The sequence below is a fragment of the Haemaphysalis longicornis genome, unplaced genomic scaffold (genome assembly GCF_048455015.1).
Source record: "Haemaphysalis longicornis isolate Haplotype H1 unplaced genomic scaffold, Haemaphysalis longicornis Haplotype H1 scaffold_4, whole genome shotgun sequence".
NCBI classification, from domain to species: domain Eukaryota; kingdom Metazoa; phylum Arthropoda; class Arachnida; order Ixodida; family Ixodidae; genus Haemaphysalis; species Haemaphysalis longicornis.
This window is the reverse complement of record NW_027526361.1, coordinates 58,011,742-58,027,901: the sequence shown is the minus strand read 5'-3', so window position 1 is coordinate 58,027,901 and position 16,160 is coordinate 58,011,742. Positions and strand designations below refer to the sequence as shown.

General features: G+C 52.9%; 1 protein-coding gene across 5 annotated transcripts in view; it reads right to left on the bottom strand.

The window, feature by feature from the left end:
• The window catches only part of Rdx (BTB/POZ and MATH domain-containing protein rdx), a 99,269-nt gene that overhangs the window by 10,634 nt on the left and 72,475 nt on the right, over positions 1-16,160 (bottom strand). For all 5 annotated transcript variants that reach the window (XM_077706849.1, XM_077706847.1, XM_077706845.1 and 2 more), the window contains 5 exons: positions 10,168-10,286; positions 3,056-3,329; positions 2,440-2,567; positions 1,004-1,360; positions 440-582 (listed from right to left, as the gene is read on the bottom strand). In XM_077706849.1, coding sequence (XP_077562975.1) covers positions 440-582; positions 1,004-1,360; positions 2,440-2,567; positions 3,056-3,329; positions 10,168-10,248 — 983 coding nt within the window. In that variant the 5' untranslated portion in view covers positions 10,249-10,286. The remainder of the gene's footprint in view (positions 1-439; positions 583-1,003; positions 1,361-2,439; positions 2,568-3,055; positions 3,330-10,167; positions 10,287-16,160) is intronic.

Genomic DNA, 16,160 nt, shown 5'->3' with positions numbered 1-16,160 from the left:
CAGAGTGAACTTGTAGCAGCCCTCCAGTCATACAACACGAGGCTAAACAAAACCAACTCAATGCTTACCTTTTCTCCACACCAGACACACAGTTCTCAACAGTTTAAATAAGGTTCATAGTGTAAGAACAGAGAACAAGAGCAATTGTTTTAAACTCCGATAACATCTTCAAAGGACAATAACATCTTTGAAGGACGCTCACACGGTCACCTCAAGCTGACCCACTGCAGAGCGGTTAAACATTGGGGAAAGATGGAGAAATGCCAGAGGGAAGAGACCACCAACACATGCAGCGCGTTTTGTACGTTTTTCAAACCCGCCAAGTTGTCAGTTCATTGTTCTTTTTCGCATTCCCGCAACAAAGGCGCACTGCTTTTAGCAACCACTGCAGTCTAAACAAAACAGGCAAGTGTCGCGCTTTATCAGCTGAGATGCTCACGTGTTGATGAAGTCAATGGCGTGCGCTTTGAGCTGGTCTGCGCTGTGCATATCAGCCAAGATGAGCACCTCCGCGGCTGTCTCAACCGAGAGGTTCGAGCACAGGGCTTCCTCGCACATCACTTTTAACCGCTCCAGGGCATACTGCACAAGGTGAGAGGGGAAGAAGGAGCATTACACACACACACCGCCATCTCTGACCCCTCTTCCAAGCAGTGCATAATAACATACGGCACCAAACCAATGCCGTTGCCCAATACTGACACAGTACAGGAGGTTGAAGACAGCTGCACTGCCCCTCTAAAAACTTAACAGAGTGAGGGATGGAACTTTAGGCTTTTCATTTGCACTTCAATCTTGCCTGCACAATCCTGCATCTTTCTTTTTAAGTAATCGAACAAGCAAACTTTTTGCCAAAGAACACTCCCCATAGGTGATCAATGCAAGCTGCCTGCTGTTGAATGCACCGGGTAGAGCTCATGAGCAGTTAGAAGCGTCGGCAGTGACAACATTTCTTCCTCCGCACCGCTGAACGCAGAGCCAGCAAGCAGAGTGCTCCCCTCACCTTGTCCGCGGCTGCGAGGAGGTCGTCGGCCATCTTGTCGAGGTTGGGTGCTCGGCCGGTGTAGATGAAGCGCAGCATTTCGCGCAGCACCTCGTGGTCCATGTCGGTGATCTCCACCCGGTTCTGCTTCTTCTCCTCCATCTCGTGCTCAAACATGGCGGCAAACACGGGCGAGCGCGCCGCCAGGATGGCCTTGTGCGCGTAGAACTCGCGCCCATTGACGCTCAAGATGACGTCGCTGAACTTCTGGCTTTCGAAGAGGTGGCCAAAGTCGTCCGAGAGCCGACACTCGGGGACCTTGAACTGGATGGCGTTGTTCTGCCCAGAGATGTTCACCGAGTCCGCAACGACGCTCACCTTGAACAGGAGGGGAGGAGGAGGGAGAGAAATTAACCTCTCTGGCAGAGAAAAAAGGTGTCAAAGGAAGCTTCTCAGCCTGTAGGAACGCACCAGGTTGCTAAAGTTAAGCTTTGGTCTTTATAATTCCCCAATTATGACAAAACAAAGGTTACCAACCAAAGCCTAAATTCAGACGCAAGATTGCTAAGTTCATGACACGCAGCCTCCCCCCTGGCATCTATCACTGGTGGACTGACCTAGAAAATACATCCTTTGAAACAGCTGGCAGACACGTGCAAAGAGGAGGAGGTTAATGCAGTTGCAACAATTTTTTTCCGAGGCCAACCTCTCCCATAGTAATTAGTAGCTAAAAGCGACATCCCTAGCCATCACGCCAGCATGGCACACTAAAGCGAGCTCCCAAGCCCGATGGGACACAGCAGGTTGAATAACATTTTTAGTTTAATTTCGCTTCTTAGCTCTTTTGGATTTTGTTTGGCGAGCAAAAATGCCTTATTTTCTTGAAAATAAATAACGCTGGCATTTCCCTTCCATTCTATCTGCGACAATACAGAGCACGTCACAAAGTACACAGAGTGAGCAGGGGCCTCATCTCAACTTTTCCAAAGCGCTCGCTGCTGTACCGAAAAGAAAGGGTGCTCTGAGCACTCCCGTGCGGTGCTGTTGCCTTGCATAGCAATCACACGGTTGGCCATCAGTGATGCCCCAGCACAACAGCCATTGTGCAAATCATCCGACTCCTGTCGCTGGCTGTTGCATGTATGTATATCTGTTCATCTGCATTCACCTTTTGCCCTGCACTTGCGCCCAGAGGTGGAAGATTCCACCAAAATCGACACTGCAACAAGGCCTAACACCTGTGGTGGTAGGGCAGCCTATTTTATAATGTTTACTACCCGATGTGTCTATCATGAACTCACTTTCTATGCTCACTTCTTTGGCACATGCTGCATTAATAAGTGACAGCTGCTGGACAAAGTGGCACATTCGTAGTTACAACCCAGTAATCCATTAATAGCTCCAGCAGTGTTCCCCCCCTCAGAAGCATGCAGTGGGAGGAAGTCGTCCCAACGCACTTCGCAGTAGAGTGTGAGCTTGTCATCGGGCAGGAGTCCGTTGGCCTCGTCGAGCAAGAAGTCTCTTCGAATGAACTTCTTGAAGCCCCAATCCTTGCCTTGAACAAAGCGGTACGCCCTTTGGCTCTCTGCACACAAGAACACATGCAACACTCGTTACGGGTAGTTCTCGGCGGAATCGACAGCTGCACAAAGATCCACAGCAGAAATACTGGCCCGTAAGCATACCCAAGTAAATGCCTCACGAGATACCCAAATGCCTCATCGCCTGCGTTGCGTCGGTGCGTTAAACCCTACAATCAATCAATCAATCAAGTAAATGCCTCAACCACCAAATTCACACTGTTCAACAACACCTGCATTTCGGGCATTTCAGCCCACTTGTTGGATCTGCCTGGTCTGCTTCGAGAGTAGGAGCTTTGACAACGTATCAGATTAATCGGTGCAAAGCAAAATGACTTCCATATACAGCTTTGGATCATCGGGCATTGCTCACAGGCACTGTAATCGTTAAGCTTAGGCACAGTGATAGGCAAGTTCACAGGTAAAGGCTCCAAATGTGCCATCAAGCCAACGTACACATGCAAAGAAGGCAGAGGAGGAAGAGGAGGGTTACCCATGGCCTTGGTCTCTTCCCGCTTGGCATTGAGGATGGAAAACTTGAACTTGGCACGGACCTCGCTCTTGTTGCAGGAGACGAGGAGCAGGTAGAGGGAGAGGTAGTCCTTGCTCTCCTCGTCCAGGCCCTTGGGGTTCACCCTCAGGCACCACTTGAGCTTGTCGTTGGCCCCCGCCGAGAAGGTCGAGCTCTTCAGCACCTCGCCCATCTCCTCGCGGCAGAAGCTGAAGTTGTTGATGGTCCACATGTACGAGAACTTGATCACCTTCACCTGCGCATCGCAAGGGCAGCCCCAGCTTCAGCCGCGGCTCAAACCACGGCAGGGCACCGGCCATCGCGGTACGCCACTAACGACTGCTGTGCTCAGTGGAGTACACAAGATTTGGCATCAGAGAAAGCGGACCCCCCCCCCCGGGATAAATGGGGGAGGGAGGAACAAGGAGATCATATAAGGGCACAAAAAAGTAAAAACAAGAAACAAAAACCAACCAGAAATAATTTCAAAACAAAAAATGTGAATTCATTGCGGCTTACTATCCTTAACCTTCCGTGTACTTTTTTTTTTTTCAGCATTGCGAAACTGCTGTTCGCTGGGTAGAGAGCAGACGTCGAAATAACAAATTTCATGGGTGTGTCACTCGCGACAGAAAAACAGTTATCAGTAGTGTTTGCCACCCTGAATAAAATTGCGCTCTTGCCCCCTCGTCCCTCCTTAACCCAGAATTTTGCAGGGGGCCACAGCCACTTCCCCCTCCCCCCTTGCGTATGCCACTGGCTGTGCTCCATTCTCTGACTACCACACTGTCATTACGGTGGAGTCATTGTGATTAGCCAAAGGGTGCACGGAAGGAAAAGCAACACACTCAAGGCTGTGAACCAGGACCATATCAACCTCATGCACGTCAGCTTTGACAACATATAAAATTAACCTCCCCCAATTTAGCAGGCCCCGAGCAAGCACAAGAGCCATTGGCACCAGGAAATGACAAGGAAGTGAGGAAGGCAGAAGTGGGCTGTCGACCTTTGCTCCCATTCCGGCCACAAGGAAAAGGCTGCCCATCGGGTCTGCACTTCCTGGATGGCTCCAGCCTACTTCCGAGTCCGTCCGAGTGCGACAGACCCATGGCACTACAGCCCCAATGCCTCTCGACAAGACTGCAGCCATCACCCATTAAAAAAAAAGCCTGCAAATTCTACTACCGCTCGCTTCCCTGACACAAAGGTTCCCCATGATACTCCTATTAACTGGAATCTTACAACAGAGATTTGCCCTCCACCACTGGTAATGAAGCTAACCAAAATAAATCACACCTCCTACAGCCAGGAAACACTTTAATTTGACCAAAAGGAATTGCTGTTTGTAGAAGCAGAAACAACTGACCATAAAAAATGCCACTACCAGAAGTGAAAAAAAAAAAAGGGGGGGGGGGGGGGGGGAGAAGGGGGAAGGGTCAGACAGCTGTGATCAGCCTCTCTATCCTTTTATCTATTGTAACAGCCATCGAAGAGGCTACTAAAATTACAAGCACTGACCGACAGGGCAAAAACCATGAAAACAACTAGGAATGCACTAACCCTGAACCTGCTTGTGGCTTGTTTTAGTTTCTTTTTTCGTTCACATGGCATGTGACGTCTGATTTGAAACTGCACACGTGCAAGTGTATTCAAACTTTTGACAGTGGGTCTGTTTTAGCCCTGGGAACTAAAGTGAGACTGCATAGCATATGTATGTCCTGTTTGCCTGCGCACAGCCACTTTACACAGCAAGGTGCAAAATTCTGTGGTATGGCTGTACAACTGCCACCCCAATAAAACAGAAAGCAATTCGTCAGGTTCATTTCAGCAGTTTGTGAGGTTGGCTAAGCATCAGCTATCAGTATTATAACTCCCCCACCAGCCATCTTTAAGGCTGAAATGTGCAGCACGCAAAAGGTTCCTGTGGACAAGGAATATGGCATAGGGCATGAGTGCTGGGGGCGAACGCGAGTAAAAAAAAAGGAGGTCAGCGACACAGAAAAGGAAGGGGGGGGGGGGGGGGGGAATCACTGCACCAAACACTTCGACCAGCTGTTCAATGCGCCTGCGATCTCCTAGCTTGCCCCCTTATTACTGCATTTGTCTCATTTTGTTTTATTGTTCCCCCCACCAGCGCCCACAGGAGCGTTGGTTGCTGCTAGCAGCCACCTTACAAGAGCTCCAAAAGAAACCCAATGCCACGCTGGCTCAAGGACCCGTAGACACAGCCCCGATTGTCTGGAATACTAAGCTGCCTTTTGTTCCCCTGCAAATGTCCTTGGGCAGGAAAAACTACAAAAGATGCTTTCACCGGCACACCTCTTCCCCCCCATGATTCCTTCCCTCCTCCTCTCGCATGTGGGAGGCGGCCGATGGCCCCAAGGGGTCCTTTCCACACAGTTCTCTGCCCTTTCATTTAGAGAGAGAGAGAGAGAGAGAGAGAGAGAGAGAGAGAGAGAGAGAGACAAGACGGTTAGCGCGCCCCCCTGCCACAGCAGCGGCAAGCAGAGTTGATGCCCGAACGAAAAGGAGCGAGCAACGCGGACCTTCAGGAACCTGGGGGCCCAAGGAGACTTGGGGGGAGGTTAGGCAACGGCGGGATTCCCCACCCTAGGGCGGCGTGAGAATTTATGCCTGAGAGAGGTTCGCGACCTTGCCGTAAAAGACGTTCTTCACCCCGCCCCATCCTTCCCCCCTCCGACCCTGAGGAGCAGGCAGCCCCGACTGTGGCCCCGCGGAGGAGCCGCCACCCCGGCAACGAACCCTGCGCGCACCCCGCACAAATGCGCAACGCCTCAGGGGCGCCCCCCGCTGGCTCGTGGCGTCAAGGAACCAAGCGTGGCAAGAAAGCGGCACCCGAACCCAAGCGCAGCACCCTCGCTGTCGCAGAGAACAGCCTTGAGAACACGCACCAGTGAGGGGAACGAGTCGCGGGGTTCGGACATCACGGCGTGTCAAAACACGGCAGCAACCGCCACACGCATATTCGGGAGATGGAGCGGATACAAACGAGAGCAGCTCGCGTCCTGGCAGGCAGCCGGTACGAAAGGCATGACGCAGAGCAACACAACAGAAGAAAACCAGTCCCCCTGAAAGTTCTTTTTTTTTTCTTCCTGCGCTTCGGCTAAATTTTACATTACATTCTTGCTGCAGTGTTTTGAACAAAACCTCAGGGCGGCAGAGCTTCTGTTTGGAACCTACTCACAACACCAGCCATGCAACTACGAAGTACGTTGGCGCCGAGATACGACGGTTGAACGCGGAGAAAGGGATGGAGTCGGAACCAGCTTTGCGCGTGCCCGAACGACTTCACCTTTTAACGCGAGAGAACAGTGAAGGAAATAACAAAGGCCAACCTTTAATGGGCGAACTTTTGACGGCGGAGTTACCGCGACGCATCGGCACGTCAACATGATCCACCTCCATGCAACGAAAAGGCGACGAACGTTGCGCGCATGCACATTGCACTGTGATTATGATAAGCATGCACTCGCGAAGAGTCAATCGGAAGAAGCGAGCCCTGACTGGCCGCTGGTTCTAGTCGCAGGCGAACCCGCACCGAGTTTCATACTCGAGGTCATGGAGTTTATTTCCTCCATGCATGGAGGAAAATAAGCTTGAACCAATCTGCCGCTCCACGCGCGTGCCGCCATTGCACCGTTTCAATCGCTCTTGGCTTGGCGCGCAACATAGCTTCTTCTGGCTCGTGACGACAAATTAACGACAGGGGCCACATTCTCTAGTTCGTGTTGCAAAAAGCTTTTCAAAATCCTTTAATGGCTACTTATACTTGATTACCACAACTTATAAACTCTCTTTTCCCACACCTGATCTCCCGGGCTAGAGCAGCAGCAGTCGCTCGCGGCCTTCTGAACTGAGAAGAGGCCACCCATCTTTCTTTTATTTTCGTCGGCTCAAATAATGTTTTCGTGTTCTTAATAACGGCTATGTTGACCCGTTATGCTCATGAGAATTTGGTCCTTTACACCGAACTCGCTCGATGACTTGGACGATGAAGCCTTATTACTGATAAGCCACGTTGCACCATAGAAGCTGCGCGGGAGATGGCACTGGAGGCGTAATACGAACTTACTAGTGATGATGAATAGTCATGTCGGATCCTGTTTTCAAGAGTGTCCGCAAAAAGGCACACTACGGTTTCCAGCCAATCTGGCTGGCTAGCTTTACTGCATCCTAACGACGCACGGCCGCCTTGCAAAACTTATCACTTCCCCAAAGCAGGAATAAAAACTGCCACAAAGTGGCCGGCGCATCGTTTTTCGCCTCAAGGTAGCGCGCGAGCACGAACAGCGGGGTTCGGCCTGGTCGAGGGGGCCGGAGCAGCACACAATGGCGCTGGCGAACGGCGGGACAAGTGAGCCGCGCACGACGTTTCTCGATCGCCTTTAATTCGTCATCTTGCGAACCTGCGGCTGAACGCTCGAGTGCACGCGTGCCCCGACCTCGTGCTCTGGCCCCGCGGCGGCTACCGGCGTCCCACGGCCCCTGGCGGCGTCGCCACAACACCGAGACCACCGCAGAGAGGCGAAGTGCGTTTGCACTGCACGGCGGGCGAGGGGGGACAAGTGAAAGCGGGGGAGGCGGCTGTCTGGGCTCAGACGGCGGCGACAAAACATTCGCCAGGATCCGAAAGAGAGGAGCTTCCCCCTCCCGTTCTCGACGTGGCCGCAAAATCGGCGCCCACGGGGAGGGAACGAGAAGAGACTGCATTATGCCTCCGGCAGCCTTCAACTACTCGGAGGCTGCGGAAAGGCTACTGGCTCCCCCCAAGCACGGCGCGCATCTTTAAAACCGAGCACGGCACGAACAAAAATCGGCGGGGCAGAAAAGAGGGAAAAAAGTGTCCGTCGCGGAAGGGAGGGGGACGTGAACAGAGCAGGGGAGCCCTCAAAAAGGCGACCGCGTGACCTGGCGGCCTACGGGGCTGCCCTGGCCGTGTCGGTACACAGGGTCGGGATCTTTTGTGCGCGCCAGCGAATAGGCGGTGACCCGCTTCCATCGCTTCGCCTCTTCGTCGGCGTGTCAAGCTGTGGACCTGACCGAGCCCTCCCGAAATGCGAAGCTAATGTGAGTCCACTTGCGGTAGCGCCTCCGCGCGAACAAAGCGCCACCGCCCGGGCCATTCCAATGCGTTCGGCGCGAAATGTCAGAAAGTTGGCTTCTGTGCTGCTGTCCCGTGTACAGGAGTGAATGACTACTACTTTTTACGCATCCTGTTTATTTTCCTAGGGCATCGTGTAAAAATTCAACGCATCAAACTGAGCTTGTGGTACCAAAGGCTAAAGAAATGCTCCCTCCGTTACTCGCTCTACTTCGCAACTAAATCAAGGCATCCCGTCTTTCTATTGCGCGTCGTACCACGCGCAGGACAGCTGAAATGTCCACGACTGGTTGCAGCCCGTCAATAGGGTGCGAACGATGCTGTAAACAACCAACCACAGCTTGTTAAACGCATACACGTAGGATCGAGAACGCACTGGTGCCGTATGTCTAACGCAGGCTACTGAGAGTTGCCCTACTAGCTCAATTCGACTATTGCCCGTCTACAGCAGCAGCCGCAGCAGTTCAGACAGGCGGAACTACCCGCAACGAAACAGCGTGCATTGCAAGGCAGCATCACCCACGCAAACATGATTCGGCGGAGCCACACACACGAACAGTTATTCGGTTCTTGCGTCACCAGCGGTGACAACTTCAAGTCGGCTCGCCAAGCTGATAACTGCTTTCGAGACAGACAATTTATTCTGCGCTTCGCATGCATTTTTTCCGAAACGAAACAAAACGTTGGTGCTCACCGTAGCAGCGTTCATGGCCCAGAACGTGCAGCCAGTGCCGCATTTCCACTGCAGGCGAGCGTTCCCATGCATTGGCTTCGTCATTGTGCATCGAGACACAAAAGGCGATATACACGCGTCGGCAGCTCGCCCTTACACCCGACGCGGTTTACTCAAAGACGTCATCACAAGCCCGCCACCGCCGCTCACACGGAGCCTGGCTGCGCGAAAAAGCCGCAATCGATCAAACAGTATAACAGCTGACATTTGCCCGCGCAGGCTGTCTGCTGGATTCAGCCACGCGCACGTCTGTTCCTCGGTGATAATTTCCACGCCGCGTTTGGCATCCGATCGACGGCTGATGGCTGGACGAAATGACACAGATTTCGTGCCCTTACAATGTATAATAATAATAATAATAATAATAATAATAATAATAATAATAATAATAATAATAATAATAATAATAATAATAATAGAGAACCTGTACAACAACCCACCTAACAACAAAAGCCGGATAAACAATAAAAACACGCCTTGTATGTACCCTGTTCGCAACCCTCCACAACGAATGCTTCGTTCGCTTTCAAAACCCGATTAGCCCAATCAAAGGCGCTGCAAAGACAGTTGCGAAGATATTGTTAACCTGGAAGACGCGGTGAATGACGAGAATCACGCACAAAGCAGCGCACGAGTGCTACATCCCGCCCATTTCATAAATACGGGGCCAAATTTCAATATCCCTCGCAGGCCGCCTAACACAAGTCTGAATGCGCGAAAATTTAGCGACAGAGAATAAAAGAAGCAAACGTCCTTTGATTCAGCTGCTCCCAGTTGCGCTGTTCTACCTACCCACCCCTTATAATCGGGAAGGTAGATCGACGCGGTCTCAGCTTTTGCCTCCGGCTCTCAAACTAACGCCAACTGAGGAACTGAGGTCCAGCCCGCAATCGAACGCCACCAAACCTGTCCATATTCAGGTTTTATTGCGAAAAGCATGGTAGTGGAGGTGCGCGGAGCAACCGACTACTACACGCCAACACGTGGCCGATTCCCGTACCCGAGCACCGCTCCAAACTTCGAACAAAGCGCAGAGTTACACGAGTCATTCTTCGAGACAAAGACAACACGGCGAGCATAACGAGGTGCAAACCAAAGCTACACAGAGCTCGCCCAGGGGGCGATACTGTTTTTGCGATTCCATAGGATCGAGTAAGCAATGCCTGTCGACAGAGCGGCACCAGCCACGTGGCTCCGTCAACAGAAGCCACGTGCTCTCGAGGGTAATACAGCACTCACCTGAGTGTAGCACCAACTCTCGGCCACGGGAGTGTTGACCTCGCTCTGCGGTGGCGGAGTGGGCAGGCGGGGAATGGCCATGCTGCTAGAAGACTCCGGCAGCACCTCACCGCGCGCAGCTGCGCCAAGACGAGAGAAGAACGGGCTCAGGTCAGCACGCGTGGTCCTTTTGGCCAAACAGGCGAACGCACACTTCGCAATGACCGAAACCACACACAATTATATCGCGAAATGCGTTCCACGAGGCGTTCCAATCACGGCTGGACACACAGACAGCACTCCTATGGGCACGTGCGCCGAGCCGACAAATGTGGCGAATTCGCACTTTGCGCAAGCGGTGTGCCTTGCTGTTCGGCTACCCCGTATTCATTCCCGGCGCGTGAAAGCACGTGCTGGGAGGAGTGTGGTTGCCGCTGGGCGTGCACCATCACCAGCGGTTCACGTTTCACAGCCGCGAGGTGAAAATAACTTTCAAAAAAAAAAAAAAGAAAAAGAGAGAGAACAGCGAAGTTCACCGGGAATACTTCGAAAACGATGGGCGGAAACAAGTGGGAAAGAAAGTTCGGCAAGGGACGCAACAAAGGAAACAGCACAAGCAAAGGGAAAAAAAAAAAAGAAGACTGCATATGAAAACGGAGGCGCCCTTTCTCGATTTGACCCAGTTTCCGTGCCACTTCCCGCCTGTTTGAGCGAAAAAAAAAAAAAAGAAATCAGAAGGCGCAGTATTAGCAGAGGGCGAATAAAAAGCGCGCCGAGGAAACAGGCGAGAAGACTTTGGGGCCGGCGTGTTCATCACTCTCGGCGACTTCCCCCCGGCGCTCTTTACCGGCGCTGATTTCTTTTCTTCAAAGTCTCCCGCGTTATCGCGTCTCCTCCGGCGACCGAGCCCGAACAAAGGAAGGCGCTCCCCTCCTCGAGGTCTCGGGCCTCCTCAAAAGTGCTCCTCCCTCCTCCGCTTGTTCGACGGGGCGGCCTCCATCCAGCCAGCCTTCCTTTTCGCTGTTTGGACAACCCTGGACTCGGCAGAGTGGTCGCATCCGCAGATTTTCCGAGGTCAAATTCCCCTCCTCGTGCTCCCCCCTTCCGTGGCTCGACCCACATTCCACTCGGCACGGAACGGGATACCGGGGCAAACGAAAAATCGAGCTAGGTGTCGCATTTTACCGCGGAAGCGAGCTGGAAGGCGCTGTTGCCGCCCACAGAAGCGGCTCCGAAGGCGACCTTGGAGGTTCCTCTATTCCAGAAAACGATGCCAAGGAGGCGGAGCCAGTCTTCACGGCCCGGGCGCTCCGAAAAAACTGTGCGGGCACCAATTTCCGGCACAAAAACGGGAAACGACACCACTAGAAAGCTTGCGCATTTAAAATGTACAAGGCTGACAGCGGTGGGGCATGGTACGGACTCGGCTTTGACCAAGGAAACGCGCACTCACATCAGAGCGACGCCTAAAAGAAATCTGGTTCGGGGACTTCGCAACCAGCTGGTCCACAGATATACGCGAGGCTGACGAAGATGATGCGTCAGCTACGCAGTTTTCTTCTTCCAACTAAGTCACGTGGTACGCGTACGCAATAAATGGAGCTCGCCGCAGTTAGATGTCCAACTCTCGCTTGCTTATTTTCTTACCAGAAAGCGAACGTATTCAATTTGACAGAACCAGCTCAATATCATCCAATTAGCTCTACTTTCCGTACTCCTGGAGATCTAATGACTCCTGAAATGGTCGCCCGGTTTATTTGGAAGTGCCGCCTACTGGTTCCCAGGCCATCATCCTATAAAATCAACCAATTCTAGTAACCACCGAGTTCGCAACCTTGAAGGCGACGAGTTAACCGCCACTGCTGCTACAGACCAGACCAGATTTGCTCTGGCAGTCATGAAGGTAGCGCAGCCATCAACAACGCCCAGTGGGCGTCGTCTGTAAGCCCTCTTCTTGGGCTGTGCTTCTTAAAAAAAGAAACGTGTGTAATCCTATGAGATGAAATACGTCCCAGCGTGCGACGATGGGCGCTCCCAGCCTTCGCTCGAGACGAGGGGAACCGCACCAGCTACGGAGCAGTCGCTTCCCAGCTCTCCCAACGCACGCCTGGAGGAGGCCTCCACTAAGGGGCCCGTCGGGAGCAACAAACCCGCAATCACTCGAGCCGAATGAGAAGCTGACAATTTCTAGAAAACGGTAGCACTTAGTTTCCAGAGAAGAGTTCTAGAATGTAGTCGCCTCGCTATCGTTTTTACAGCGCCACTTTTTCACTTGAACCGAGGAAATTTGCGTTCAGGGTCGTTTTATAGTTTCGTTGCGCTTCCACCCGGCGCGACCACGACAGAAGTATTGCGTAGGCATATCTTATTCAATAACGAGTAACAGAGGAGCGAGTGCCTAATAAAACTTAACCGAAACGCCAGATTCACTACTAGAGGTCGTTGTAACAAAATGGCCATCTGACAAAATGTTGATGTGACCATCCCGGATACTTCTGCGCGAGCCGAAACCCCGATAACAGGAGTTTTCTTTTTTTTTTTTTCTTCTTACTTATCCTGTATCAAAAAAACTGAGGAACCAGCATGCGCAGAACTTTAGAGTGACGTTTTTCCGTGTGCAGTGCTTGGTGATTTTGATTTTCTTGTGACGATAATGAGTCCATTGTATACGCGGTCATTTATTGTCTATCGCTCCCGCGGCGATGACAACGCCAACTCAGCGTGAATGCGGTGCAAGATATCCGCCGATGTCAACGAACCATTTATTGTCCAATCTCCCTCCAATAGCACGTGCCTTTCGCGATGCATGAAAATAGGTTTTCACCCCCCTACTGTCTGCTATTTGTTCCCCTTGTTATTCTTTATAGCTTCCACTTTGTTGCCGCATTTCGTGTGTGAAAATGCGTTCTTACCCCCCTACTGTAATGCCCTTTGGGCGAAATGTAGGTGTGTGAATAAATAAATAAATCTACACAGCAAGGGGGGAAACGCGGCCCGGACCGCCGACGCCGCAGAAGCGGCTGTCGCGGCGGGTGGTCGCTACAGTTTCGCCCTCATTGGCGCAGGGACTCCTTACGGACAAGGTATACCCTGCTACCGGACAGTGCCGTCCCCCTGTTTCGGCGCCAGAAGCAGGCGTTCGGGGTCGACCATCGACATGAGCGGCCGATCAAGCCGGCGGCGCGAGCGTGCGTGCCAAGCATTTCCGATCTGGACGCCCGGTCGTTCCGCGTTGCGCCACGCGGCCGGCCCCGGTCAGGCGAGCGGTCAGGTTCAAAGGGAGCGCCGGTCAACGCACGGGGTCGTCGTCGTCAAAGGAGGCAGGCAAGGCGCGGCCGGAAAAACGACTCGCACTCCGGAGCGAAGCGTCGTCCGTCGGGGAGCAACCTTGTAGAACACGACGGCCTCGCCACGCAGGCTTCATTGGAAAAAGAGACCTTACAAAATGAAGATACGTACAATCAAATCAAATGCCTCATAACTATCGCGTACCTTCAAAAGTGGCACCCGTTTCAAAACTACGCAAGGGAAGTTCACAAATATGGCTCTGCAAAGATTTTTCCGGGTGCGTCGCGCGGTGATGCGGGGAAGAACTTCGTTTTCCGGCGTGAGGGACAGCATTTCGCTTCGCTCCACTACTAAACCCTGCTGTGCGCCTCTGACAGTCACCACTCTAAAGCTGCGATGTCTCCATTGATGTGATTCTCAATAACTGCACGCCAGCTGGAAAGGAATTTCGCCTCACTAACGGACACGGACCCGCCGCGGTGGCTCAGTGGCTAAGGCGTTGCGCTGCTGAGCACAAGGTTGCGGGTTCGATTCCCGGCCGCGGCGGCCGCTTTTCTGATGGAGGTGAAAAGCAAAAACGCCCGTGTGTACGAGATTTCGGCGCACGTTAAAGATCCCCAGGTGGTCAAAATTAATCCGGAGCCCTCCACTACGGCGCGCCTCATCGCCTGCGCTGCGTCGGCGCGTTAAACCGTGCAATCAGAATCAGACTAACGGACACGGGCTCGCCTCGCATTCGCGTAATATAAGCTGTTCACAGTACGCACGCATCGTGCTGAAATTTTGACCGCGCAGCAAGACAATGACTTGTCCCGTCATCCTTTTTAACTCGCACAGCTCTCTCTGGTTTTAACGGACGCATCTTCTGAGCGCACAGACCTTACGGCAGGGATTAAATTGCACGAACCAACAATCAAGAAGCCGCAAATTCGTCAAGCGCAGTTTGGCCACGTGTGATACGTACGTGCATAAACAAATGGAGCCCTACCCGTTCAACCCACTTCGCCACGCCGATTGTAGTATCCGTTGAAAAGCTATAGTTCTCCAACAAAAGCGCTAAGCTGGGCGAGCTGGTTACTAAGGGATTCATCGTACTAGCGATAGCGAACATTAACAGGGACGAAACACACGCCAGAATTCTAGCGTCGAGTGTGTTTTTTTTTAGCTTTGTCCCTGTGTTAATGTTCATAAATACGATTAATTTATACAGTTATCCGCCAAAAACGTCACGAAGCACCTTCATGGATTCTTTGGGGCGTAACACCGATGATAAGGGACACAAATGTGTTGGATTACGATGAAGAGCTAACGAAACGCTGCAACAGCTTAGCACACAGATGCGAAAGAAGCTATAGGTTGGCTGGGGACTGTTTGTAGGCGTTTTGGCTCGAGACAAATCACTCTGCTGAAACAACACGCCCCACAACGCGGCAAAAGCCATCGACGCATATGCCCACCGGTTTTGGAACTTATGCCGGTCAATTCGCGCACCCCGACAAGACCGAGCCCGAGCTGATACTAACCACGGTTTTGGCGTGCAAACGGACGCCCGTAAGTCGTCGCCATGCCGGGGCACGTCACCAAGCAAGCCGCGAGCCGGGCGTTTGGCAGCCGGAGGAGCTGGCCTTGGGGGAGACGGGGCAAACCGCACGGCGACGTCATCCAGTGTCAAGAGCCCCAAGTCGAAGGTCCCCGCGCAGATCTTCACCGATTCGGCGAATTTTTGCGCCAACGCTCGCTATGACCTGAGAACGGGTCGAAACACTCCTTTTTGGACGAGCTCACGGATGCTCTCGTGGAAATGGCCAAGGTCAGCAGAGCCGCTATCTGATCATTGTACAGAGCTTCGCGGCACCTCGCCGGATGTCGCTTGCGGCCAGAAAACGCGCCAATGAGTGGACCCCCCTCCCCCGCCAAAGAAAATTCCCCTCTGACGTTCCGAACAGAAAATCCACTTTGGGCGAACCAAGCGCGAACACGTACACCTAACTGAAACGGCATACTTGGATTCGAGTTGTTCTCGAAGGACACGATTAAAGATCGCCCCAACTCGGAATAATTAAACTCGGCCAAGTCACAGGCTTCTTGAACTAAAAACACGTCTTGCCCATTGACTTCTTTTTGCTCTTGCATTTTCCTCTCATTGTGAGCGAACAACACACTTGTTCCCCTACCGTTCGCACGTAGTGAATGCACTTCAGGCAACAATTTGTGAACTTGAGATTCGAACCCGTATTTGAATGCGAACCTCGAGTTCAGGACTACGCTCCAAGCAGTCGACGTACCAACCGACTGCCACAGCCTAGCCGCGCTGTTGCCCACGTAGCTCCACACCATAAGTCGGTCGGACCCGTGGATCCGCTTTACTAGTCCGTGCGCAAGTACCGTTCAGGAAGCAAAGTTCCCCCGGGTCACACGTGGGAGTCCGCTCGTGCTGGTCTCGGCATCGAGACTCGGGGGCAGGCGGTAGCGCGCATGAATCGGCGCCGCGGCGAACGAGCGGGGAGGGGCCGCGGGCAAGGGACCGGCCGCGGGGCGCCAGCGGGTGGGGTCAAGGCCGCCGCATCGAACCGCCGACCGGCTCGGCCGACCGAGCAGCAGCAGCAGCCAAGGTCCGTTCCCGCACATCCCTCCCAGGCCCCTCGCCCGCCCCTGCGCACACGCGAGGTCGCTGCTGGGCTCCACGAGCCGCCGCGACGCCATCTGTCGCCGGGCCGACATGTTTG